Raw genomic sequence first — 20268 nt, forward strand, 5'->3', positions numbered from 1 at the left:
CCGTGCACTGAACACAGCAGCAGAGCCTGAGACAGAGATAGGGACCGTGCACTGAACACAGCAGCAGAGCCTGAGACAGAGATAGGGACCGTGCACTGAACACAGCAGCAGAGCCTGAGACAGAGATAGGGACCGTGCACTGAACACAGCAGCAGAGCCTGAGACAGAGATAGGGACCGTGCACTGAACACAGCAGCAGAGCCTGAGACAGAGATAGGGACCGTGCACTGAACACAGCAGCAGAGCCTGAGACAGAGATAGGGACCGTGCACTGAACACAGCAGCAGAGCCTGAGACAGAGATAGGGACCGTGCACTGAACACAGCAGCAGAGCCTGAGACAGAGATAGGGACCGTGCACTGAACACAGCAGCAGAGCCTGAGACAGAGATAGGGACCGTGCACTGAACACAGCAGCAGAGCCTGAGACAGAGATAGGGACCGTGCACTGAACACAGCAGCAGAGCCTGAGACAGAGATAGGGACCGTGCACTGAACACAGCAGCAGAGCCTGAGACAGAGATAGGGACCGTGCACTGAACACAGCAGCAGAGCCTGAGACAGAGATAGGGACCGTGCACTGAACACAGCAGCAGAGCCTGAGACAGAGATAGGGACCGTGCACTGAACACAGCAGCAGAGCCTGAGACAGAGATAGGGACCGTGCACTGAACACAGCAGCAGAGCCTGAGACAGAGATAGGGACCGTGCACTGAACACAGCAGCAGAGCCTGAGACAGAGATAGGGACCGTGCACTGAACACAGCAGCAGAGCCTGAGACAGAGATAGGGACCGTGCACTGAACACAGCAGCAGAGCCTGAGACAGAGATAGGGACCGTGCACTGAACACAGCAGCAGAGCCTGAGACAGAGATAGGGACCGTGCACTGAACACAGCAGCAGAGCCTGAGACAGAGATAGGGACCGTGCACTGAACACAGCAGCAGAGCCTGAGACAGAGATAGGGACCATGCACTGAACACAGCAGCAGAGCCTGAGACAGAGATAGGGACCGTGCACTGAACACAGCAGCAGAGCCTGAGACAGAGATAGGGACCGTGCACTGAACACAGCAGCAGAGCCTGAGACAGAGATAGGGACCGTGCACTGAACACAGCAGCAGAGCCTGAGACAGAGATAGGGACCGTGCACTGAACACAGCAGCAGAGCAGACAGCCTGAGACAGCAGCAGAGATAGGGACCGTGCACTGAACACAGCAGCAGAGCCTGAGACAGAGATAGGGACCGTGCACTGAACACAGCAGCAGAGCCTGAGACAGAGATAGGGACCGTGCACTGAACACAGCAGCAGAGCCTGAGACAGAGATAGGGACCGTGCACTGAACACAGCAGCAGAGCCTGAGACAGAGATAGGGACCGTGCACTGAACACAGCAGCAGAGCCTGAGACAGAGATAGGGACCGTGCACTGAACACAGCAGCAGAGCCTGAGACAGAGATAGGGACCATGCACTGAACACAGCAGCAGAGCCTGAGACAGAGATAGGGACCGTGCACTGAACACAGCAGCAGAGCCTGAGACAGAGATAGGGACCGTGCACTGAACACAGCAGCAGAGCCTGAGACAGAGATAGGGACCGTGCACTGAACACAGCAGCAGAGCCTGAGACAGAGATAGGGACCGTGCACTGAACACAGCAGCAGAGCCTGAGACAGAGATAGGGACCGTGCACTGAACACAGCAGCAGAGCCTGAGACAGAGATAGGGACCGTGCACTGAACACAGCAGCAGAGCCTGAGACAGAGATAGGGACCGTGCACTGAACACAGCAGCAGAGCCTGAGACAGAGATAGGGACCGTGCACTGACACAGCAGCAGAGCCTGAGACAGAGATAGGGACCGTGCACTGAACACAGCAGCAGAGCCTGAGACAGAGATAGGGACCGTGCACTGAACACAGCAGCAGAGCCTGAGACAGAGATAGGGACCGTGCAGAACACAGCAGACCGTGCACTGAACACAGCAGCAGAGCCTGAGACAGAGATAGGGACCGTGCACTGAACACAGCAACACAGCCTGAGACAGAGATAAGGACCATGCACTGAACACAGCAGCAGAGCCTGAGACAGAGATAGGGACCATGCACTGAACACAGCAGCAGAGCCTGAGACAGAGATAGGCCAGCCAGGCAGCCAGCAGTTACACTGTGTTCACATCACAGTACCAGTGCTGATTCAGAATGTGGCAGTACCAGTGCTGAATCACACACAGGAATATAACACACACCCCTAACATTCAGCCAGTATGTAGCATGCAGAAGTTCTCCTCAAGTGTATGAAAGAGTGTGAGTTACAGTAGCCACTGTGAGTCAATCACTGTATTGCAGCTTGAGTCCTGTGGCAGACCTGGCCATTGAGTCATTGTTAGGGCATGGTGATTAATCCTAACCCTAGTACTGTGGCTGCAGGTTTCAGCACACAGGGATGCAGCATGTTGCCACTGGATGGCACTGTGCGCTCAGCAAGAAACCAATGAGAAACTACTGTCACATTTCTGACCAATGGTAGTTGAAAAATGGTTGTTTTATAAATTGAAATGCAACTGTGAACAACATCATCATTATGAACACAGGCTGTGTATCTATCTGTCTGTCTCTCTTTCTCTATCTGTCCATCATTTTCTAAACAGACGAGGAACCACTTCGAAAGCACCCGAGAGGAGATGGAGGAGCTGATGAAACGAATGAAGAACTCTCCTCAGGTGTGCAAAATACCTGGCCAGCCCACCGTCGAGGGATACCTCTACTCACAGGAGAAGTGTAAGCCTGGGGTTCAGCAGCACTCCACTTCATCTTGAGCAATTCAAACAACCGTCTTGAAATCACATTGCACTGCAGGTTCTCTTTCTAACGTCATAGTTAAGGAATTAATAAATATTGATTTAATACAACTGTCAATAACATCTGTATAAAGCTCAAACCTCCGAATTTGGAAGTAGTTTTGGTCGCAGATGCGAATATGGGTTGGGTGGTGAAAACACATTATCCTAGTGAAGAGACAGAACCACTCAGACAGTCAATTCTGCTTACAAAGGTACCACAGTGCTTTGCCTGAGCACAGGTTGAGATACATTTAATCCCGTTCTTAACATGGATGGGTGGCACTGATTGCTATATTGTTTTATGAGCTATATTCCAGTAAAGTGAAATGCTGTACTTTGTCTCTTAGGGGCTTTGGGAGTTACGTGGGTGAAGAACTACTGTAAATATCAAAAAGAGACCAAGATATTAACCATGAATCCAGTGGAGCAGAAACCAGGAGCCAAGCAGGTAGGGTTTATGGTTTTTTTTCTGAATAAAAGTGCATCTGTGCATCTTCTAATTGCACAATACAATGTGAAAACAAAGGCAAAATACAGCATGTTTTACGTATACATAGTGTAATCCTGTGCTTTTCCTGCAGGGCACCACTGAGTTCAAACTGAAATCCTGTATTAGAAGAAAGTCTGAGTCTATAGACAAACGCTTTTGTTTTGATATTGAGACTAATGAAAGGTAAGCTGACCTGTTTGGTACAGTGAGACATGGCTTAGCCAAGCAGCCAGTGAACAGTTGCCATGGGAATAACATTGCCATTGTGATTAAAAGAAACTGAACAATTGCAAGTAACATTGTAAGCACAGCCTGTTCCACCACGTTCAGCTGCAGTCTGGTGTTGTGTTTCAGGCCAGGGACAGTAACCTTGCAGGCCCTGTCGGAGCCCAACAGGAAGCAGTGGATGGAGGCCATGGACGGAAAGGAGCCTGTACGTGCACCACTTCAGAGCGTTCTTATCTCACTGCTGCCACCTGCTGCTCACATTGTGCATTATTTGTGTGCTGCATTTTCAATGTGAACCGGAGGGAAATCCGTTACCCTGCTGTCCGCTTTGAGACAATACAGAGATTAGATTCATGCATGGTTTATAAATGAAAGTCCTAACATCTGTTTGAATTAATACAACGATGGTGGAGGGCGATAGAGTTGGAAGTTAACACGCAGATCATTCTTTGAAAATGCCATCTCGGCTCATTCCCTTTTTAGAAAGACATGTTTCATATTGTGTAGACAGACTTGGCGATTCCAGCAAAAGACGAACCTAACTTTCCCCTGCCAAATTTCCAGTGGATGTGGTCTATAAGGCTTTAGTGTTTCTGCCTGCTTGCTTGTGTCATTGTGATTACCGTATGCAATTACACTGTGCTTTTATATCTTTGCTTTAGATATACCACTCTCCAATTGCAAAACAAGCCGAAAGTAAGTACAGACAATTTTATATCATCTTGCTATGGTTCATTTAAATATATTAAAATGATGGAAACATACACATTACTGATTAGTAATAATGATCAGTAATCCTCTGGTATAGCTGTCTGAGTCTGTTGTTAAGGTGAATTGAATTTAATTGAGAGGGTTTTGTTTAACAAGCACTGTACCCTAGAGCCCCTGCTTCGTTAGCTAGTTAATATAAATCTGTGTGAGGAACAGCAGTGTGCGTGTCAGCCTGTCCTGCACTGAATCTCTTTAATGCAGTTGCTGACATGCTTTCAGCTGCTCGTGTTAATAGTCACTCCTGCTCTCTCAACAGTGGAGCTGAATGAAGTGGGCTTCAAGTTTGTACGGAAGTGTATAAACGCTGTAGAGACCACAGGTAGGTTGAGAAGTGTAAGCAGGCAGGCGGTCATGCTGGAGGAGTGCTGTTGGGCATCAGTTTTATTTCAGAAATACAGGGGAACTGGCTTCTGGATAATCAAGCACCTGTGCCTTACTGATCAGAGAATGTCTGTTGCAGAGGTTTTGTTTCTGTGTGTTTTGTGGGATTGTATAAGGGTCTTTGAGACTAGGCATTATAAAGAGAGAGTTCCACGAGTTTTGCAGACAGCTACCCAGTTAAGTCACCACAGCTGAGGCAGTAGGTGAGGTTCCTAATTTTGATTTTAGAGTTTGCTGAGGCTGCTGTCATCCGTGTCATTCCCCGATCTGACTGAAGTGGGCAGAGGTTCCCCCACTATTCCCTCAGCTTTGAGCCTATTGGGTACAGCATCTGGTCGCTGAGTGGATGCCAATAACGAATTGGATTACATCTATGTGAGAAACATGTAGTGTCCTATAACTACTTCCCCACTAGAATTAATTGAACTTTTAGACGTGTTTTGGCTCGCGTGTGCCTTGGGCAGAAACAGTCTGGAAGCGAATGGCAGAATGGCAGAACACACATTGTGTTCTTTTTTAATATTTTGCCAGTTGTTAGTTTACCAGTAATGTATATCGACACCTCTCACACATACAGACACAGAAACAGTGTACTGGAAAGCTTTCATTGCTCAGAAACAACAAAGACACAGCAACATCAGAATGAGAAGAGGCGTAAACACAGTTCAAAACAAGGGATTTCCTAGTTGAAACACCTTTGTTGCAAGCCCTTTTTAGACAGCTGCACCTCCACTGATTCACTGTGACTGTACTTCTGTCATGTTACCATGTAACCCCCCGCTTTGTTTTGCAGGAATCGGCCAGGAGGGAATTTACAGAACTGTTGGCAGCAACATCCAAGTGCAGAAGCTATTAAACGCCTTCTTCAGTGAGGAAATACTACCTTAGCAACAGTGCATGTTTGCTATACACCTCACCCTCAGACAAATCCTTATAAAAGTGTCCCGTAGTGAAAGCATAGTGAACTGTGATGAAGCACAGTAAAAGCATGGTTAAGCATAGGTAAGCACTGTAAAGCCCACTGAGCTGTGGTAAAGAATACTAAAAGACATGGCAAACCATGGGAGACTACATTAAATGCATTGTATAACCATGGGAAAAGCATGGGAAAAATGCAAAATTACCATTCAAAAACATCTATGTCTGCTCGCACAGCAGCAAATACATTTGGTTGTGTGTACAGAGCAACAAAACCCCAGCCTCTGAGCTTCAGATATATAGTCTTTAAAAAAACCTCTGCCCAAATGAACCTTCCCTTTAAATATTTGTATTTACCTTCCTTTTGAATAGGACTTTCACAAAACCGAATGCGGCTCCTTGTATCTTATTCTTAAAGGGTATTCCTCACGTTTTGTGAAGCAGCTCCTCTGCAAGTGTCCTCAGACCTTGGCAAGCTGTCCCTGTCAGCAAGGGTCAGTTGTTCACACACATGAAGACACTTCTTTGTGACTCCTCTAACTAAGCGCTGTACAGAACTGCTCACAGCTGACACACTCCGGCTTAAGATGTTTTGCATTCCTCAAAAAAAATTGGGATTGGCAAGGTCGTGACACTCTTAAGGGGACAAAATAAAGAAAATAGGAAATATATTTCAAAATATAATTATGTGTTGCTTTCAAAAAACGAAATATGTTTTTGTACTGTAGACTGGACCAAATTAAATTAGAAACCTCCTATATTATATATATTAAAAAAAGATACCTAAAGTCAACAAATTCTCTTGGTGTGGTCTTTCCGCAAGCTGTCATGACACCCTACCGAATCTAGCATAAACTACAAAGACCAAATGCTGCCTGTAGCTTAATAGTGGGCTCCTTTCTCTGTTGACAGTGTGAGGCGACGATGCCTTTTTTATTTTGCATTTTATATTCCAGACTCCAAATGCCCGTGTGATGTGGACCTCCAGAGCAGTGACTGGGACATAAAGACCATCACCAGCTCGATGAAGTTCTACCTCAGGTATGTGCAGATCCTCCTTGCTGGACGAGGGCAGGACAGTGAGCTGCTTCTTTAACCTGGGTCACGTATTCACCTCTCTTTACTCTCTGTTCTGAGTTTCATCAGCTGGAATGCTGGTCCAGATTGTTTGCTGTGGATGAGTAGGGGTGGGGCAGGGATCGGGGTAGCCTCCTTCCTCCAGAATATTTTGGACAGTGATTAATCAGACCTACATTTTTAAGATTGCATTTCGAATCAATAAAAGAAAACAACAACATTGATGATATAATTTTCCATATGAATTACAAACCCATCAATGAATGGAGTGTACATGCAATGATATGTTGATAATAACAAACTTTACTCAAACAGTGATCTTGCATATACATTTTTACTTATTTTTTTACCAGGAGTCTTTCAGAGCCATTGATGACCTACGAACTCAACAGAGAACTTATCTTAGCTGCAAGTAAGCCCACTTTTCTTGTGCACACTGAAACTACAAACTAATGAAATGAAACAAATAAATGTCAGTGTACATTCACAAAAAGGACTCAGTCCTCAGTCCTCACTTTGTCCTCAGGCTCGATATCTAAATTGCTTTTGTCTTTTCTCACTCTTAGAGTCTGATAACTTGGACTTCCGACTGGGTACGATCCACTCGCTGGTCTACAAGCTACCAGAGAAGAACCGTGAGATGCTGCATCTTCTAATCAGACATCTAGTCAAGTAAGGAGCAACCAGGCTATTTATTACTCACAATTTCAGGGTTAGTCCTCTAGTGAAGGCATACCACATATATTCTCAGAGTAGTCATTTCTTACCTGTTTGAGATCATATTATGTGTGTTTTGTGTCTCTGTTGTTATTATCGTTGCTCTGAGCTGATAAATGGAAGGTACATGCTCACAACCACAAACTGCAGAGGGGATAGTTCAGAGGTAATTTCAGCTGATTGTTTCTCAAACCACCTCTTTTCAGAAGGAGACTCAGTGGTTGTGCTGGAATATTTAGCAAGCATTGTGAATAATGACCTAAGCTGAAACAACCATAGAGAATGATAAAGAACACACACACATTGTCAAGAATGACATTTTATCAATCTGGGTATGGCAGGAAGTATCTTTTTAAATGTCACTTTCTCTTGAGATTCAGCCCTTTTCTTTGAGTAACGGTTAAAAGTGCATTGTTTTTCATTTTTTTAATTTTTATTAACAGCTTCGATAACGCGGGTTACTTGTAGTCAGGGACTAAAACGAGTGACGTCTTGGTTTGTTTTTCCTCGGATGGTTCAGAGTTATGTCGGGTCACCAGGTTCAGTGTAGAGGGAGGTGTGGGTGGTTGTGATCCTCCTTCTGTGGGGTCCTGTTCTTTCTGTCTTCAATTTTTTGAAGTCGTGGAAGGCAGGGGCCTCTGGACTCTCTTTGTGGTTGCAGCATTTGCACACTCATCTGGTGTTTCCCATCAAAGGCAGCACAGCTGTGGCTGATGAAACTTGCATTTCCTGCACTTTGGGCCATTTCTGTTAATGCGCCCCTGCTCCTCCCCCTCCTCCTTTGTGTCGGTCCGGACAGTGTTTGCAGTCACAGCGAGGAGAACCTGATGAGCCCCTCGAATATGGGGGTGATCTTCGGACCAACGCTGATGAGGGCTCAGGAGGACACCGTGGCAGCCATGATGAACATCAAGTTTCAGAACATCGTGGTGGAGATCCTGATCGAAGACTTTGAGAAGGTAACCGCAGCACGAAAACGAGCAGCGGCGCTGACAATAGTGAATCTTCATAGCAAAAATAACTGTACAAGCATTAGAAAACGGCTACACATATACAATCAAAATGTGGAGAAAACACACGGCTCCAATGCCCTCCAAATTATTTTATTTAAAAGCTTGGAAAGTTTCGGTGCTACTAGAGTGCCTTCATCAGGACAAATATAGAATAACATGACATCCTTTCAGACACCAATAACTGGACTGAGCTCTGTGGCAATGTAATTGAACATCACAGTTCTAGCAGGTTACACAGTAATGACAGGTGAAGTTCAGGGGCATGAGAAAACAAAAAGAAAAGTACAGTATCCAAGTCTGCTTAGTTTTAAGCACTAAAGGTATTACATTTGTATTACTGATTTAAGTACTTCTGAAGTACCTTTCATATCAATACAAATAACTCTTAAGACTTGTTTGAAATGTTTCTGTGTTCTGGAATTTGGCCAGAATACAAAAGAAGGTTCGGCTGCGCTGGGACTTAGTTAAGAAATTCTGCTGTAAGAAGAATTTTTTATTTTTATTTTATTTGCTGCAGCAGTTCTGCAGTTGAATTCTCATTCCACCTCCTAACAATCGCCTCACTGGCTTGCAGATCTTCTCCACTCCCCCAGAGGAAAGCCAAGCTCCTCCCATTCCCCCACCCAGAGTGGCTCCACGGAAACGGCAGCCAATCACCATCTCGAAGCGGCCGCCACGCCCCCGGCCTGTCTTGACCCACAGCCAGCTTGAAGATACAGATGGTCAGTGTCTGCCTTTTATATCCATTTAGCTGTGAACTGGGGATGCAACAAAGAGAGTAGCACTTCTATTGGCAGAGACTGCTGTTAAAGCAATTGCAGCTATCAAAATAATTCCATAAATCTTAGCCGTTGTGCTCTTCTATTAGCTACACACGTCTCTAGTGTGCAGTTTTAAAAGAAGCATGTGTTATGGGAGGAGGGGTGTATTGCTGTTATTAGAGGGAGGCATTTCTTGGCTTTGAATTTTTTAAGCTCCTTTTAATCAAAATTTGATTTGTAATTTTTTTTTGTGTGTGGTCTCAAAGGAGATTCTGTTTTTTTTTTCTAAAAATTATTCTCTTAACACATTTACAAAATCATCACAAAACTCTCTGTTCCTCCCAAGAAACTAAAACACGTTTTACTTTTATAATAGATTTTTAAAAAGTTATAACTTGAAGTCAATTGTAATGCATATTTATTTCATAGATAATAAACTCATCTATTTAAATATAAATGAAAAGAATGACTCTCTTGACCTGTGATTAAAAAATAAATAAATAAATAAATTATCAAAACCAAACATGTACTGCCTTGCATGAGTTTGGAAACAACATTTGAGACAAGCCTGTCAAACGCTCATTATTTTCCTGGTATTTCAAGCATCGTTGATTATCATACAGTAAAGTTTGGTACAAAAACGATGACAGCTTTACACGCTGTTCCTTGGCCTTGATCGCTGTCTATCAGGTACAGAGCATCTAACGTTGACTTCCAAGCTTTCCCGACAGCCTGTAACACGCTGTCAGGGCAGGACTGCACGGAGTGGTAGCTTTGGAGTTACATTCCATCCCAGATGAGATCAGTCCAGCACAGAGGTGGTCACACAGCAGCACGGAGCTCACCATAACTGCTGAATCCTTAATTTCACATTGTTTTAAGCAGTACGGGCCATACTTTCAAAGAGTTTACTCCAGTTCTTAATTAACTCCTATTTGATGAAAACAGAACAAAATCTATTGACTTTGTGAAGCTAGTATCAAACATCTGAGTCCTACAACTGAAGATCTCATAAGCACCATCTATCAGTAAAACAGGAGTTCAATCAAGACTGGAGTAAACACTTTGAAACCCTAAGCAGCTTCAAGACATTTAAAGTTTTTTGTTTTTTAAATTTTTCTTGACTGTTGTATTCTGTTTGATTTCATTCTGGGTTAGTTCTCCAATAGTTATTACTATTCGTAAGTATTGCCTTTCAGACTTTCTTTGAGCTAGATAGAGGTCTTCTGTGTCAAATTTCAGTCTGCTAGCCCAGCCATGTCACTGTAGCTGTTCAATCCTGGTGTAAGCAACTCAAAGCTGTCTAAATACAGATGCAGAGAGGAATGATAATAAAATATTGGAGCAACCAAATCCAGCACCTCAAAGACCATACACTAGTAAGAGAAATGATAATGGCACTGAAGCTGCTGTCTCTGCTTTGGTGGCAAAGCATGTCTCTGCAGAATGTGGTGCTTTAGTTCCGATGTTTTGCATCAGAAGCACTTGTATGAAAGCATACAGTAAATGCTTGAAAAATGTCTCTGGTGGTACAGCAGGGTTTCTTGTTGTGAATTCCCTTTCCTTGTTTTAGTACTTTTAAATGTTAGTATCAAAGCAGTCCCTGTTGTTTGCCTTTAAGCAGTAAATGACCTGTTTGCAAGTCAGTGTTGCCCGGATTATTAACAGCTTTAATGTTTAATTCACAAGATTTGTACTGGTGAATGTCAGATTAGCCAAAACAGTCAACAGCTTCAGTGTCATCCACACAGAAAGTCAGAGACAACAAGGTGCACATTGAACGAAACCTCAGAGGGGGACAGAATACTGCACAAGCATTCCACAGCTGTCATGTTAGGCTTACAAGGATAACACAAAGCCAGTAAGCCTAACATGAACTAACCATGCCTTCTATCTGTGCCCTCGCAACGACCAACTTGCGATATTAATAAGCTCTGACACAAGCTCATTAACAGCCACAACTTTCCATTATCTTGTAGGAGGTATGAGATGTCTGCAAAGGGCTGTTATGGCAACTGTGCACAGCCATTTCACCCACCTATCTACTCTTTTGGGAGACATACATCATAGTAGGGCAGGGAGGAGCTAATTTGAAATCATGTTTGAGTGTTTGTTTGTTTTTTTAGATGACCGCAGCAGCCCTGCGTTGAATGGCAGCAGGTCGGAAGACGCCGAAGCAGAGCGTAGTACAAAGACCAGCCCCGTCCCTTTGCAGCGAACCAAGTTACTGAGCAGCGGCCCGCGAGTCACCAGCAGCGAACTGGGGCCGAAGCCCCCCCAGCTGCCCAGACTGACCCAGCGCCCCGAGCTGCACTCGGACTCCGATGTAGTGAAGCTAGTGGCTCGCCTTCACGATGCCAGTCAGACACCGGAGAGCCGCGCAGCGAACGGGGACGCAAGTGGCAACATGGTCCGGGCAGCTTCATTCCAGATAAGGAAACCCACGCCCCGCAACATCCCTCCCCCCAGAGACGGTAAACACGCCCTGAGCTTCATATCTCATTGGCTGGGTATCTCCCACCTGCACGAGACCTGAAGGCACAAGGGGTCTGATGAACAACAAACCTAAAATGCTACAGAAATGAAAAAGCAAAGCATGTAAAATCTGCTCTCTGTGTTTGCTTCAACGTTTAAACATCATGAAATCCAGAACTGTGAACCGGTTAGACCTAGCAAAAACATGCGTATAACTAGAAAGAAATTGGTGTTTCTCTTGCAGGTGATGGTGAGAATGTGACTAAAGTGAGGACTCCAACCGAAAAGCATGTGATCTCCAGACCCCCTGTGAGACCACCTGACCCCCCCACCAGGTCCCCTCCACCCCAGAAAACGCAGAACCCAGGGGCCACGGAGGAAACCACTGCCTCTTAGTGAGTTACGCAGAAACAGATCACAGTCACGTGCTGATCTGTTTATTTGTCGTCTCATTTGTAATGGCAGCTATTTGGAGAAGAATGGTTTAGGCTGTGTACTATATAAGTGTTCTAGTTAAATTTTGTGAAAACGATTAACAGCCTGTAAAAGAAATCAGCTCATCAACACCTGTCAAAATACATTAGCTCCTATTGCAAAATACAGCCTTTGCTTTGTTTCTGAGTTTCTGAGTGTATTGTCATTGTTCCACAGCTACAGTACTTTATTGCAGTCTGAACTTCACTGTGCAAGCTGCCTTCTGGAAATAGGGTAGGGACTAGGAGGTGAAACCAGCTGCTTTGTTCATTATGAAACACTGTCCTCAGATAAACTGAGCACAATTTATAGCAAGCAACTTCGAGAAGATGATGTTGCCATAGTAATTTGATCCATTGTTAAAGATGCCGTCATGCTTTGCAGCACTTGGTGCCATGCCGAGTCAATAAATAAATAAATGCTAGCACATGGTACAAGCTGCTTCATGCCCCCCACCCCTTGTCCCTGGCCAGCTGCAAGTTCTGAGTGGGGGGGGGGGGGGATAAAAGAGATCAGACCAATGAAAATGTGAACAGGGGGAAAAAGAAAAGTACAATAATAAATATTGAAGACCTTGACAACAGATGGTGTCTCCTTCCTGAAAAACAACCTTGGATTTCTAGCAAAACCGGCTGGCACATTGAGTAGAATGGACAAAAAAAAAAACAATGAAATAAAATAAATGATTCTGGTTTGTTAAGACTACCCTCAGGGCCACAGTTTTATAAGAAACTTTTGGCTGTAACATGTTTCTGGTTGCTCACTTTCCTGTTCATTTGAGCAACAGCAGGTAATATTTTCCCACAATCCAGCAGCTTGCTTGCTGCCATGCTTCCCTCTCCCAGGGGATGTTTGTTGTCACAGACAGTCTGGGCTTGTGTTTTCCAGCAGGTCTCTTTCACAGACTCAACTTTGCCTGGCTTTCCTCTCTTCATTGCAACACAGGCAGAGAGAAGTGGCTCGGCCGGTTAGACTCCCATTGCATAGCAGCACTCCATTCCTGGTTTTACACAGAACACACCTGAGCACTGTGGCTAATCAAGCTCATAATAAAACCAGGAATGGGTGCAGCTGCTATGCAGTAGGAGTTTTATTTCCATCCCTGCTGTAGGTTCTAAATGCTGCACACACATACATACACAAATGCATGCTGCTGTACTTTATAAAGTAGTGATAGAGAGTTTCTTATTGTAGCTTTGATATAGAAATTGCTCTGCCGAAGCAGAATGCAATGAAATACACAAATAAGACCAGGGAAAAGGTGCCAGGGGAAATAAAAACCTCTGCCCTTCTAGTCCGTCCCCCAACAGGTTCTTGTTTCTGCTAACAGTGTGGACTGCAGTCTGTACTCGGTTCATAGGTGGATCATTGTAGCACAAACTACTCCTGAAGGGCTGTATGAAATGATTGCATTTTATGGGGACTGGGAAACCATGCACATTTAAAACAAATACCCTGGATGACTGGGGGAGCACTGCCCTAGCCTCATTGCAAAACAAAGTGCTTGACTGGTTTTATGGCACAGGATACGATGAACGTTGCACCAATTAAATTTTATGCATTTTATTTGGTTGTATAGGGGGGGCTTAGTAATTGATTGAACTCCGGGGTGAACAAATAAAACCTGGTCCTTATCTTGTGTTGCCTGTCTGTTGTGTAATTGTTATTATTGAACTGGGGTAGTGGTGCGTCTTAGTTTGGCCTGCAGTTAACATCTTCATTTATCACTGATGGTCTGACATGCTTTACTGTTATTACTCCTCAGTGTCGCTTCCAAAGCCAAGTTTTTCGAGAACGCCTCAAGAAAAACCGGAAGGTAAGTAAGCTTATTTAAAAAACAGAAAGAACAAAAGCCTATTTAGAAAGGCAAACTTTATGAATTCACTGCTGCCCAGCTACCCATGCCTGCAAAGCTGGTACCCAACACTCACCTGTGTGTCAGATAGGTGATAGGGTTTATTGACAGGGTTGAAAATGAGCAGGTAGTTTGATCGTTTTATTTGAAAGCATAGGTTGCAATGTAGTTATTTATTTATTTGTTTTATTTCCAAAGTAGCATAGTTTGACACATTTGGGGCTACTCCTAGAATACTTCAAACTATCGTATTGTTGGAATGTGTTTTCTGTTGTTTTGGCCAGGTTACAATGTTTACAGGAAAAATACAAAAACAAAATTAATAAATAACTAAATTGAAAACATGATTACAAACATTACATAATGATTTAAATAAAGAAAACTCTCCCTATTACCAAAAGCTAGGAAAAAGAAATGTGTTTTTAGCAGTGCTTTACATTGCTCAAGAGAATGAGAGCCTCTCACAACTAGTGACAACAAGTTCCAATGTTTAGGACCACTAGTGGCGAAACTCTGACCTCCCAGAGTGACACACCTGGTCAAGGGAACAGCTCTGAGCTTGAAGAGCGCAGCTGACATGTAGTGATGCATCAAGTCTGATAAATATTTAGGGCCAGTTCCTCGGACAGCCTTGAAGGTCAACAAAACAATCTTAAAAATAAACTGATATTTGAAAGGTGTCCAATGCCAATTTCCAAGAGAGATGTAATATGTTCAGTTCGTTTTGTACTTTTTGTTTGTTTTGTTCAGAGTATTTTATTAACGTTATTATTTGTTAGAATTAAACACATGTAGAATATTTATGTTGCTATTTCATGTTTTATTAATGTGGTACTGTAGCTTTAATTAAAAGACTGGCACGCAATGTGACATTGCTGCTCTTTGATTTAGGGCATGTCTTCGAATGATCTTCTTCAGATCAGATTCAGGTTTACCCCATCATCTGCATAGCGATAGTGGGGTAATTTGCAAGACAACCCCACCCCGAACACGAAAACATTTTGGGGTACTAAAAATTTTAATTAAACCCGAGCCAGTGGGAATATGACCCTCTTTATCCAGGATAATCCTCGTTATCCTTATCTTCAGCAGTCCAGCTCAGGCCCAGTTCAGCGGCCGGGTGGGAAAGGAAGAATCATTGGCAGGGCTATATATATATATATATAATAAAGCTAACCAGGATGCTGGATGATGGCAAGGGGTGCAGAACAGTATTTGAACTTTTCTGGGTACATTTAGCTTGGCAATAGCCATCGTTATACACCAAGACAGACAAAAACACATTCTTTGACACAAATCACACAGACAGTTGATACATTGGCGTGCCACCCAACCAGGCAAGCAGACAAGGCAACTAAACTAGGGAGGAATCCCTGCCAAGCTCATGCCCGCTGAAAGCCCAACATCAAGCTATCCGGTGTCACTCAATCAAACTTCCTTGCACCTGGTGTGCTTAAAGAGGTAGCAGGGTTCAGAAAAATATAAACTGTTTAAATAATGTACCTGTAATTTCTCGTTTCATTGTTAACATCCTGACAAATTCTTATACTCATAACTTTAAATTCTATTTCAAAGTGTGCTGGGGTTTAAGATCTGTCATCTAAATCACTGAAGGAAAAGCGATTTAAAAAGACAGTTCTCTGGCTTTTCTGCTCTGTACCACATCATGGATTGTTATTGCTGTGTTACCTGTTTGACAGTGTGGGCAATAATCCTGACACTATCAGAGCACTAGAGCAGGCATACTCTTTAAGTAGGTTCTATTTGACTGCTGCCAGTTCACGCATAACACGCTTCTTTTGAAAGTGGTGCAAGAAATATACATTGTTCATTTATTTTGGATATCTGTATTATCTGAAAATTGGCTGCCTGTTTAGAAGGGCATGACACTTCTTGATTTTACTTTAAAGAGCTCAGGAATACTTTTTTCAAATACTTCAACACCATTGAGCTCTTTGTAAACCCAGCTAAGCCATCCAGGATTGTGCAGGCTCATTGTGTTTGAAGCCAAGGCCCACTGTTCGTACAAATTTACAGTTAAGCGTCTAAAAGCTGTGTAAGCCGTATTCAAAAACTGTCTTAGTCTGCGAGATACATAAGTGTCTCAGAAAACTCACGTAGTTTGCGTCTTACTTTTCAGTGCTGATTCCTGTCACTGTTTTTTTTTTTTTTTTGTTAAGAGAGTTCCGAGGGTTCTGAAGACCCATCCCCTCCGTTTCTTTGATTTAGGATCTTATGCAGATTTGTGACTTTCTCTAAAGTTTTGGTCTCTTTTATTTACAGTGCTCCAGTATCATCCTCTTATCTTTCACAAGCAAATTCAAGAGATGAGGTACTTTTTATTTTCCTACCCTCTGAGTAAGTACCTTTGATGAAGAAGTATCGATTATCTGGCACTGAAGCATTGGCTCTGTCCTACCTTTTTGTTCTGAAATGTTAATTGCATTGTTTAACTGCAAGGTTTATAGGGACAAGAGAGAGGGAGAGGGAGAGGGAGAGGGAGATGGAGTCAAGATGCATTATGAAGAAGAAGAAGAATGCCTTATTTACTGGGCCCATTACTGATAACAGTCATTTTAGGATTATTCCAGTAAGGTGTTTTCCAATCAACCTTAATAGATGCCAGGTACTGTAGAGTTTGTTAAGTGATAATACAGGATAGGCTTTAGTGTGGCCTGAGAGCAGTGACAGAAACATATAACAAAGCATGTTAATGCTCCCGCACACGACAGGAATGTTAAATATGATGTCACAATGCAGTCTTTTTTTTTTTTTTTTTTTTTTTTTAATGCATGGATGTGTTGCACAGTTCAAAATAACAAGCTTTGACCTCTTTTATTTTTTCAGAGTTTGAAGTAGTGAGCTCTGTCGCAGGATTGGAGCTTCTGAAGGCAACACTCCTTTGATGACAAACAGGAAGCTGCTGCAATGTCGGGTCGATGGAAGCGAATGCAGTGCTGAGACCTTGATTCCAGCGCATTCCACGTGGTACTCCAAACAAAAATGCTCTTACACATTGTTTTGTTATTGTTTTTAATGTTCAGTTCTTTTTTTTCTGCTGCCTTTATTTCGTTTCATGGGTCCACCAACAATCGTGCCAGTAAACCACAAAAGTGTGATTGCTGTATTTGATGGTGCTTTCTTTCTGAGTACTGAGGCTTCCTTTTGCAAGACATGTAAAAAATAAAAGCGAGCTGCTTGCAGGCTTGTAAGAGGAGGGGATGTATTTTCAGCACTTTTCTTGGGTATAGAATTCAAAGTCTTACACTGTATTTTTTATCACCTCCCAAAAACAAACACACTCCGTTTTACCTCTTAAAGGTTCTCCTTGTCCTGTTTAATGTTTTTTTCCCCTCGAGTTTGTTTTCGAAAGAAGGGACCATTTAAAGTATTCTGCATTCCAGAACAAAACAGCCCGTTCGGAACAACGAATCGAATATTTCCATAGAGCCGGGTATAGCAGTGTGCTGTATGCTTGGAGCACACGATAATCGGAAGCCATATTCTGTTCTGTGGCCTGGAGCCTTCCAGCTTTGGTGTTTGCAGTAAATGATTAATGTCAGTCATACGTCACGTTTATCTTCAAATTATTATTTAGGCCAGTGTCTGTCTTATATAATGCAAGTCTGCTTTGTTGATTTTTTTTCTGCATGTTTATATTGTAGTCAGCAATGCACTTTCATATATCTATATTAAACTGCCGTGTGTCACGTGATCAATATCTTACCTGCAAAGGACAATATTAACCCTTTCAGGACTAGCACGGGTGCTGGTAGAAGAGGAGGTGGGAGATTTCTCTATTCACTGGATCCTGTTCTTCTTTGTGTAGGAAGTGGGTAACCAGCTTAAAAATAAGCTTCTTTTTTCAGCTGTCTGCCATAAAAGATTTTAATGTTTAAATGTTTTTTTTTTTTTAGACGGAATGCAGATGTCATGCTATAAACAGCGTTGAAGGGTTAATCGCTTTATTTACTTTTTATTCCTGCCATTAACTGTTTTTCTTTTAATAAATGTGAATTTGGAATGTGAAACATTGTTTGTTACACTTCAGCTTCCGTTTTGGTTTGGTGGAATTCTCCATTCTATTAAAAAAAAAAAAAAAAAATGATGGAGCACATTGCTATCAGACAGATACATATGTTCATTAAAAACTGTTCACAATTCTCAATTCACACTGCAGAACTTGCATGACATAAAGTTTGGTATTCATAAAATGTTTGTAATTCCACCTTTGTTCACGTTCTCTAGCCTTCGAAAGGGTTTTACCTTTAATGTGACCAGGTCCTGCAACATAGTTAGCGCAAATCGTATTTCTAACTACATACTGATGCATTGCCCTTGTTGATCAACGTTTTCCTGTATCTGGCATGTGTTTCTTACTTGCTACTCAATAAGAATTTTGAGGGCTTGTGTTTTCAAATATATATTCCCAGTCCTGTGACCTGTGTTTCTCAGTCATGCCTGAGAGTCTCGGAAACTGGAAGCTAAGGGCGTCTCTTAAAGCTACGTGCTGTTCAGGCCACAACTTAGAAACAAGCGTGTTTTCCCTGGAAATGCATCCTTTGCCTTTGTTTATAGCAGAGTTTAGTGTCTGGTTTTCTGTAGTTGATGCCTGTCTGGTCAAAAGCCTGTATATTGACATTAGAATGTGGTTGTGGTCATATTTTATGTGTGTGTACCGTTGCACGGTTGTTTAGTGTGTTCTTTGTTTGTTTTAAAAGTATTAAAATGCTATTTACATATTTGCCAGAGTGTTGTCTATCCTTTCATTCAATAATGTGAGGGATTTGCACTGAGCACTCATCTGCCGTCGACATCTGTGAAGGTGCTGTCCTGTAGCTAACTGTTTTAGGGTTTCAGACACAGTTCGAGTTAATGAAGACTGGAGTAAACATTCCCCTTCTCCTTTTAGCAGCTTTTCCTGTTTTTCAAATAAGCTCAGAAGAAAAGCCCATGTAACAGATGGGTCAGTTTACCACTAACCAAACTAGTTTCCAGCAGTGTGTGTGTGTGTGTGTGTGTGTGTGTGTGTGTGTGTGTGTGTGTGTGTGTGTGTGTGTGTGTGTGTGTGTGTGTGTGTGTGTGTGTGTGTGTGTGTGTGTGTGTGTGTGTGTGTGTGTGTGTGTGTGTGTGTGTGTGTGTGTGTGTGTGTGTGTGTGTGTGTGTGTTTCCCCCTATGGTTCAATGAGGATGACATAGATGCATTGGCTATAAATTCTATGAAATATTCTGAATCTGTTCTAAATTACAGTCAGTCCTTATCACTGCTTTTGTCATGTATTTTTAATGTTCATTTGCAAAAAAAAAAAACACATTGGAATTGGTGTAAGCTTTAAAATCTTATTCATAGTGCAGCCAAAATGATTTGCAACACAGAGCTTTTACAAGAGACACAGAGAAACAGGGTGACCATATTGAACACTTTATTCATTAACTCTTGCAGATCAGTACAGCAATGGATCTCAAGTGCTAGATTTGAGTACCGGTATGCTACAGCATCGTTCCCGAGATAAGATTCCTAGTACCTGCCACGACTCAGATCAAGTCCGCCTCTCTTTGTATTCCTACCTGTTCTGTTTGTTTTGATTAAAAGCCATCTGCAGCAGGGATTAAAGGTTTACCGGGCAGTGTTGTGTGAATCGTTACAGATTCAAGGTTAAAACTCCAGCAAACACCAGCTGTTGCTCAGAGATTGAGAAGCTTACTTGCGGTGTTGCATGGTCTCTGATCAGCACCTCCACTCTCTTGCAGAAGCACAGTTCATTGTAGAGAGTAAATGAGGGGTTTGTAAGATACACCTCATCATAGCTGCATCACACTTATGTACTTCTAACTGGAAGCCAAGTATCTTTTAATAACTGCACTCAAAATGGGCTTTGGCTGGAATCGTTCTGGGCAACGGATGCTCTCTTGAGGTCCTGTTTCTATGGCTTAGAGCAAAGTAGCCCAGGCTTCTTATTGGTCTGGGGTTTCTTGGCTTCATGTTTGGTTTAGGAGGTCATAGTTTCGAAAACATATAGTAGCACTATTCAGTATTTCCTTACAAGAATACAAATTTTGTTTTATGAATCTGTTAATTTCCTTCATGAAAATAACATTTTGAAATAGGACAATATTAAACTGGTTCAACCTCAAATAGAAAAATAAATGTTCTGAAAAGCAGTACATTCAGTCATATGAACATCTGTTACATTCATAGTCTAGGATATCATTACATTATCCTCACCAGAAGAACATGCTTTGTCAGTGTAATTGGATGAAGCAAAC

At 42.8% G+C, this 20268-nt stretch overlaps 1 protein-coding gene across 2 annotated transcripts in view; it reads left to right on the plus strand.

Annotated features, from left to right (window-relative positions):
- Positions 1–18715, plus strand: part of LOC121295568 (oligophrenin-1-like) — a 39394-nt gene extending 20679 nt beyond the window's left edge. Inside the window, exons 8-24 of one of the 2 annotated variants that reach the window (XM_041220352.1) lie at positions 2650–2779; positions 3189–3289; positions 3423–3514; positions 3686–3764; positions 4222–4255; positions 4587–4649; positions 5505–5579; positions 6586–6670; positions 7060–7118; positions 7273–7378; positions 8223–8382; positions 9011–9158; positions 11324–11671; positions 11917–12067; positions 13912–13962; positions 16285–16333; positions 16849–18715. In XM_041220352.1, coding sequence (XP_041076286.1) covers positions 2650–2779; positions 3189–3289; positions 3423–3514; positions 3686–3764; positions 4222–4255; positions 4587–4649; positions 5505–5579; positions 6586–6670; positions 7060–7118; positions 7273–7378; positions 8223–8382; positions 9011–9158; positions 11324–11671; positions 11917–12067; positions 13912–13962; positions 16285–16333; positions 16849–16860 — 1743 coding nt within the window. In that variant the 3' untranslated portion in view covers positions 16861–18715. The remainder of the gene's footprint in view (positions 1–2649; positions 2780–3188; positions 3290–3422; positions 3515–3685; positions 3765–4221; positions 4256–4586; positions 4650–5504; positions 5580–6585; positions 6671–7059; positions 7119–7272; positions 7379–8222; positions 8383–9010; positions 9159–11323; positions 11672–11916; positions 12068–13911; positions 13963–16284; positions 16334–16848) is intronic. The other variant, XM_041220353.1, reaches the window with a different exon arrangement.
- The last annotated feature ends 1553 nt before the right edge of the window (positions 18716–20268 follow it).

The sequence above is a fragment of the Polyodon spathula genome, chromosome 20 (genome assembly GCF_017654505.1).
Source record: "Polyodon spathula isolate WHYD16114869_AA chromosome 20, ASM1765450v1, whole genome shotgun sequence".
In the NCBI taxonomy this organism is placed as follows: domain Eukaryota; kingdom Metazoa; phylum Chordata; class Actinopteri; order Acipenseriformes; family Polyodontidae; genus Polyodon; species Polyodon spathula.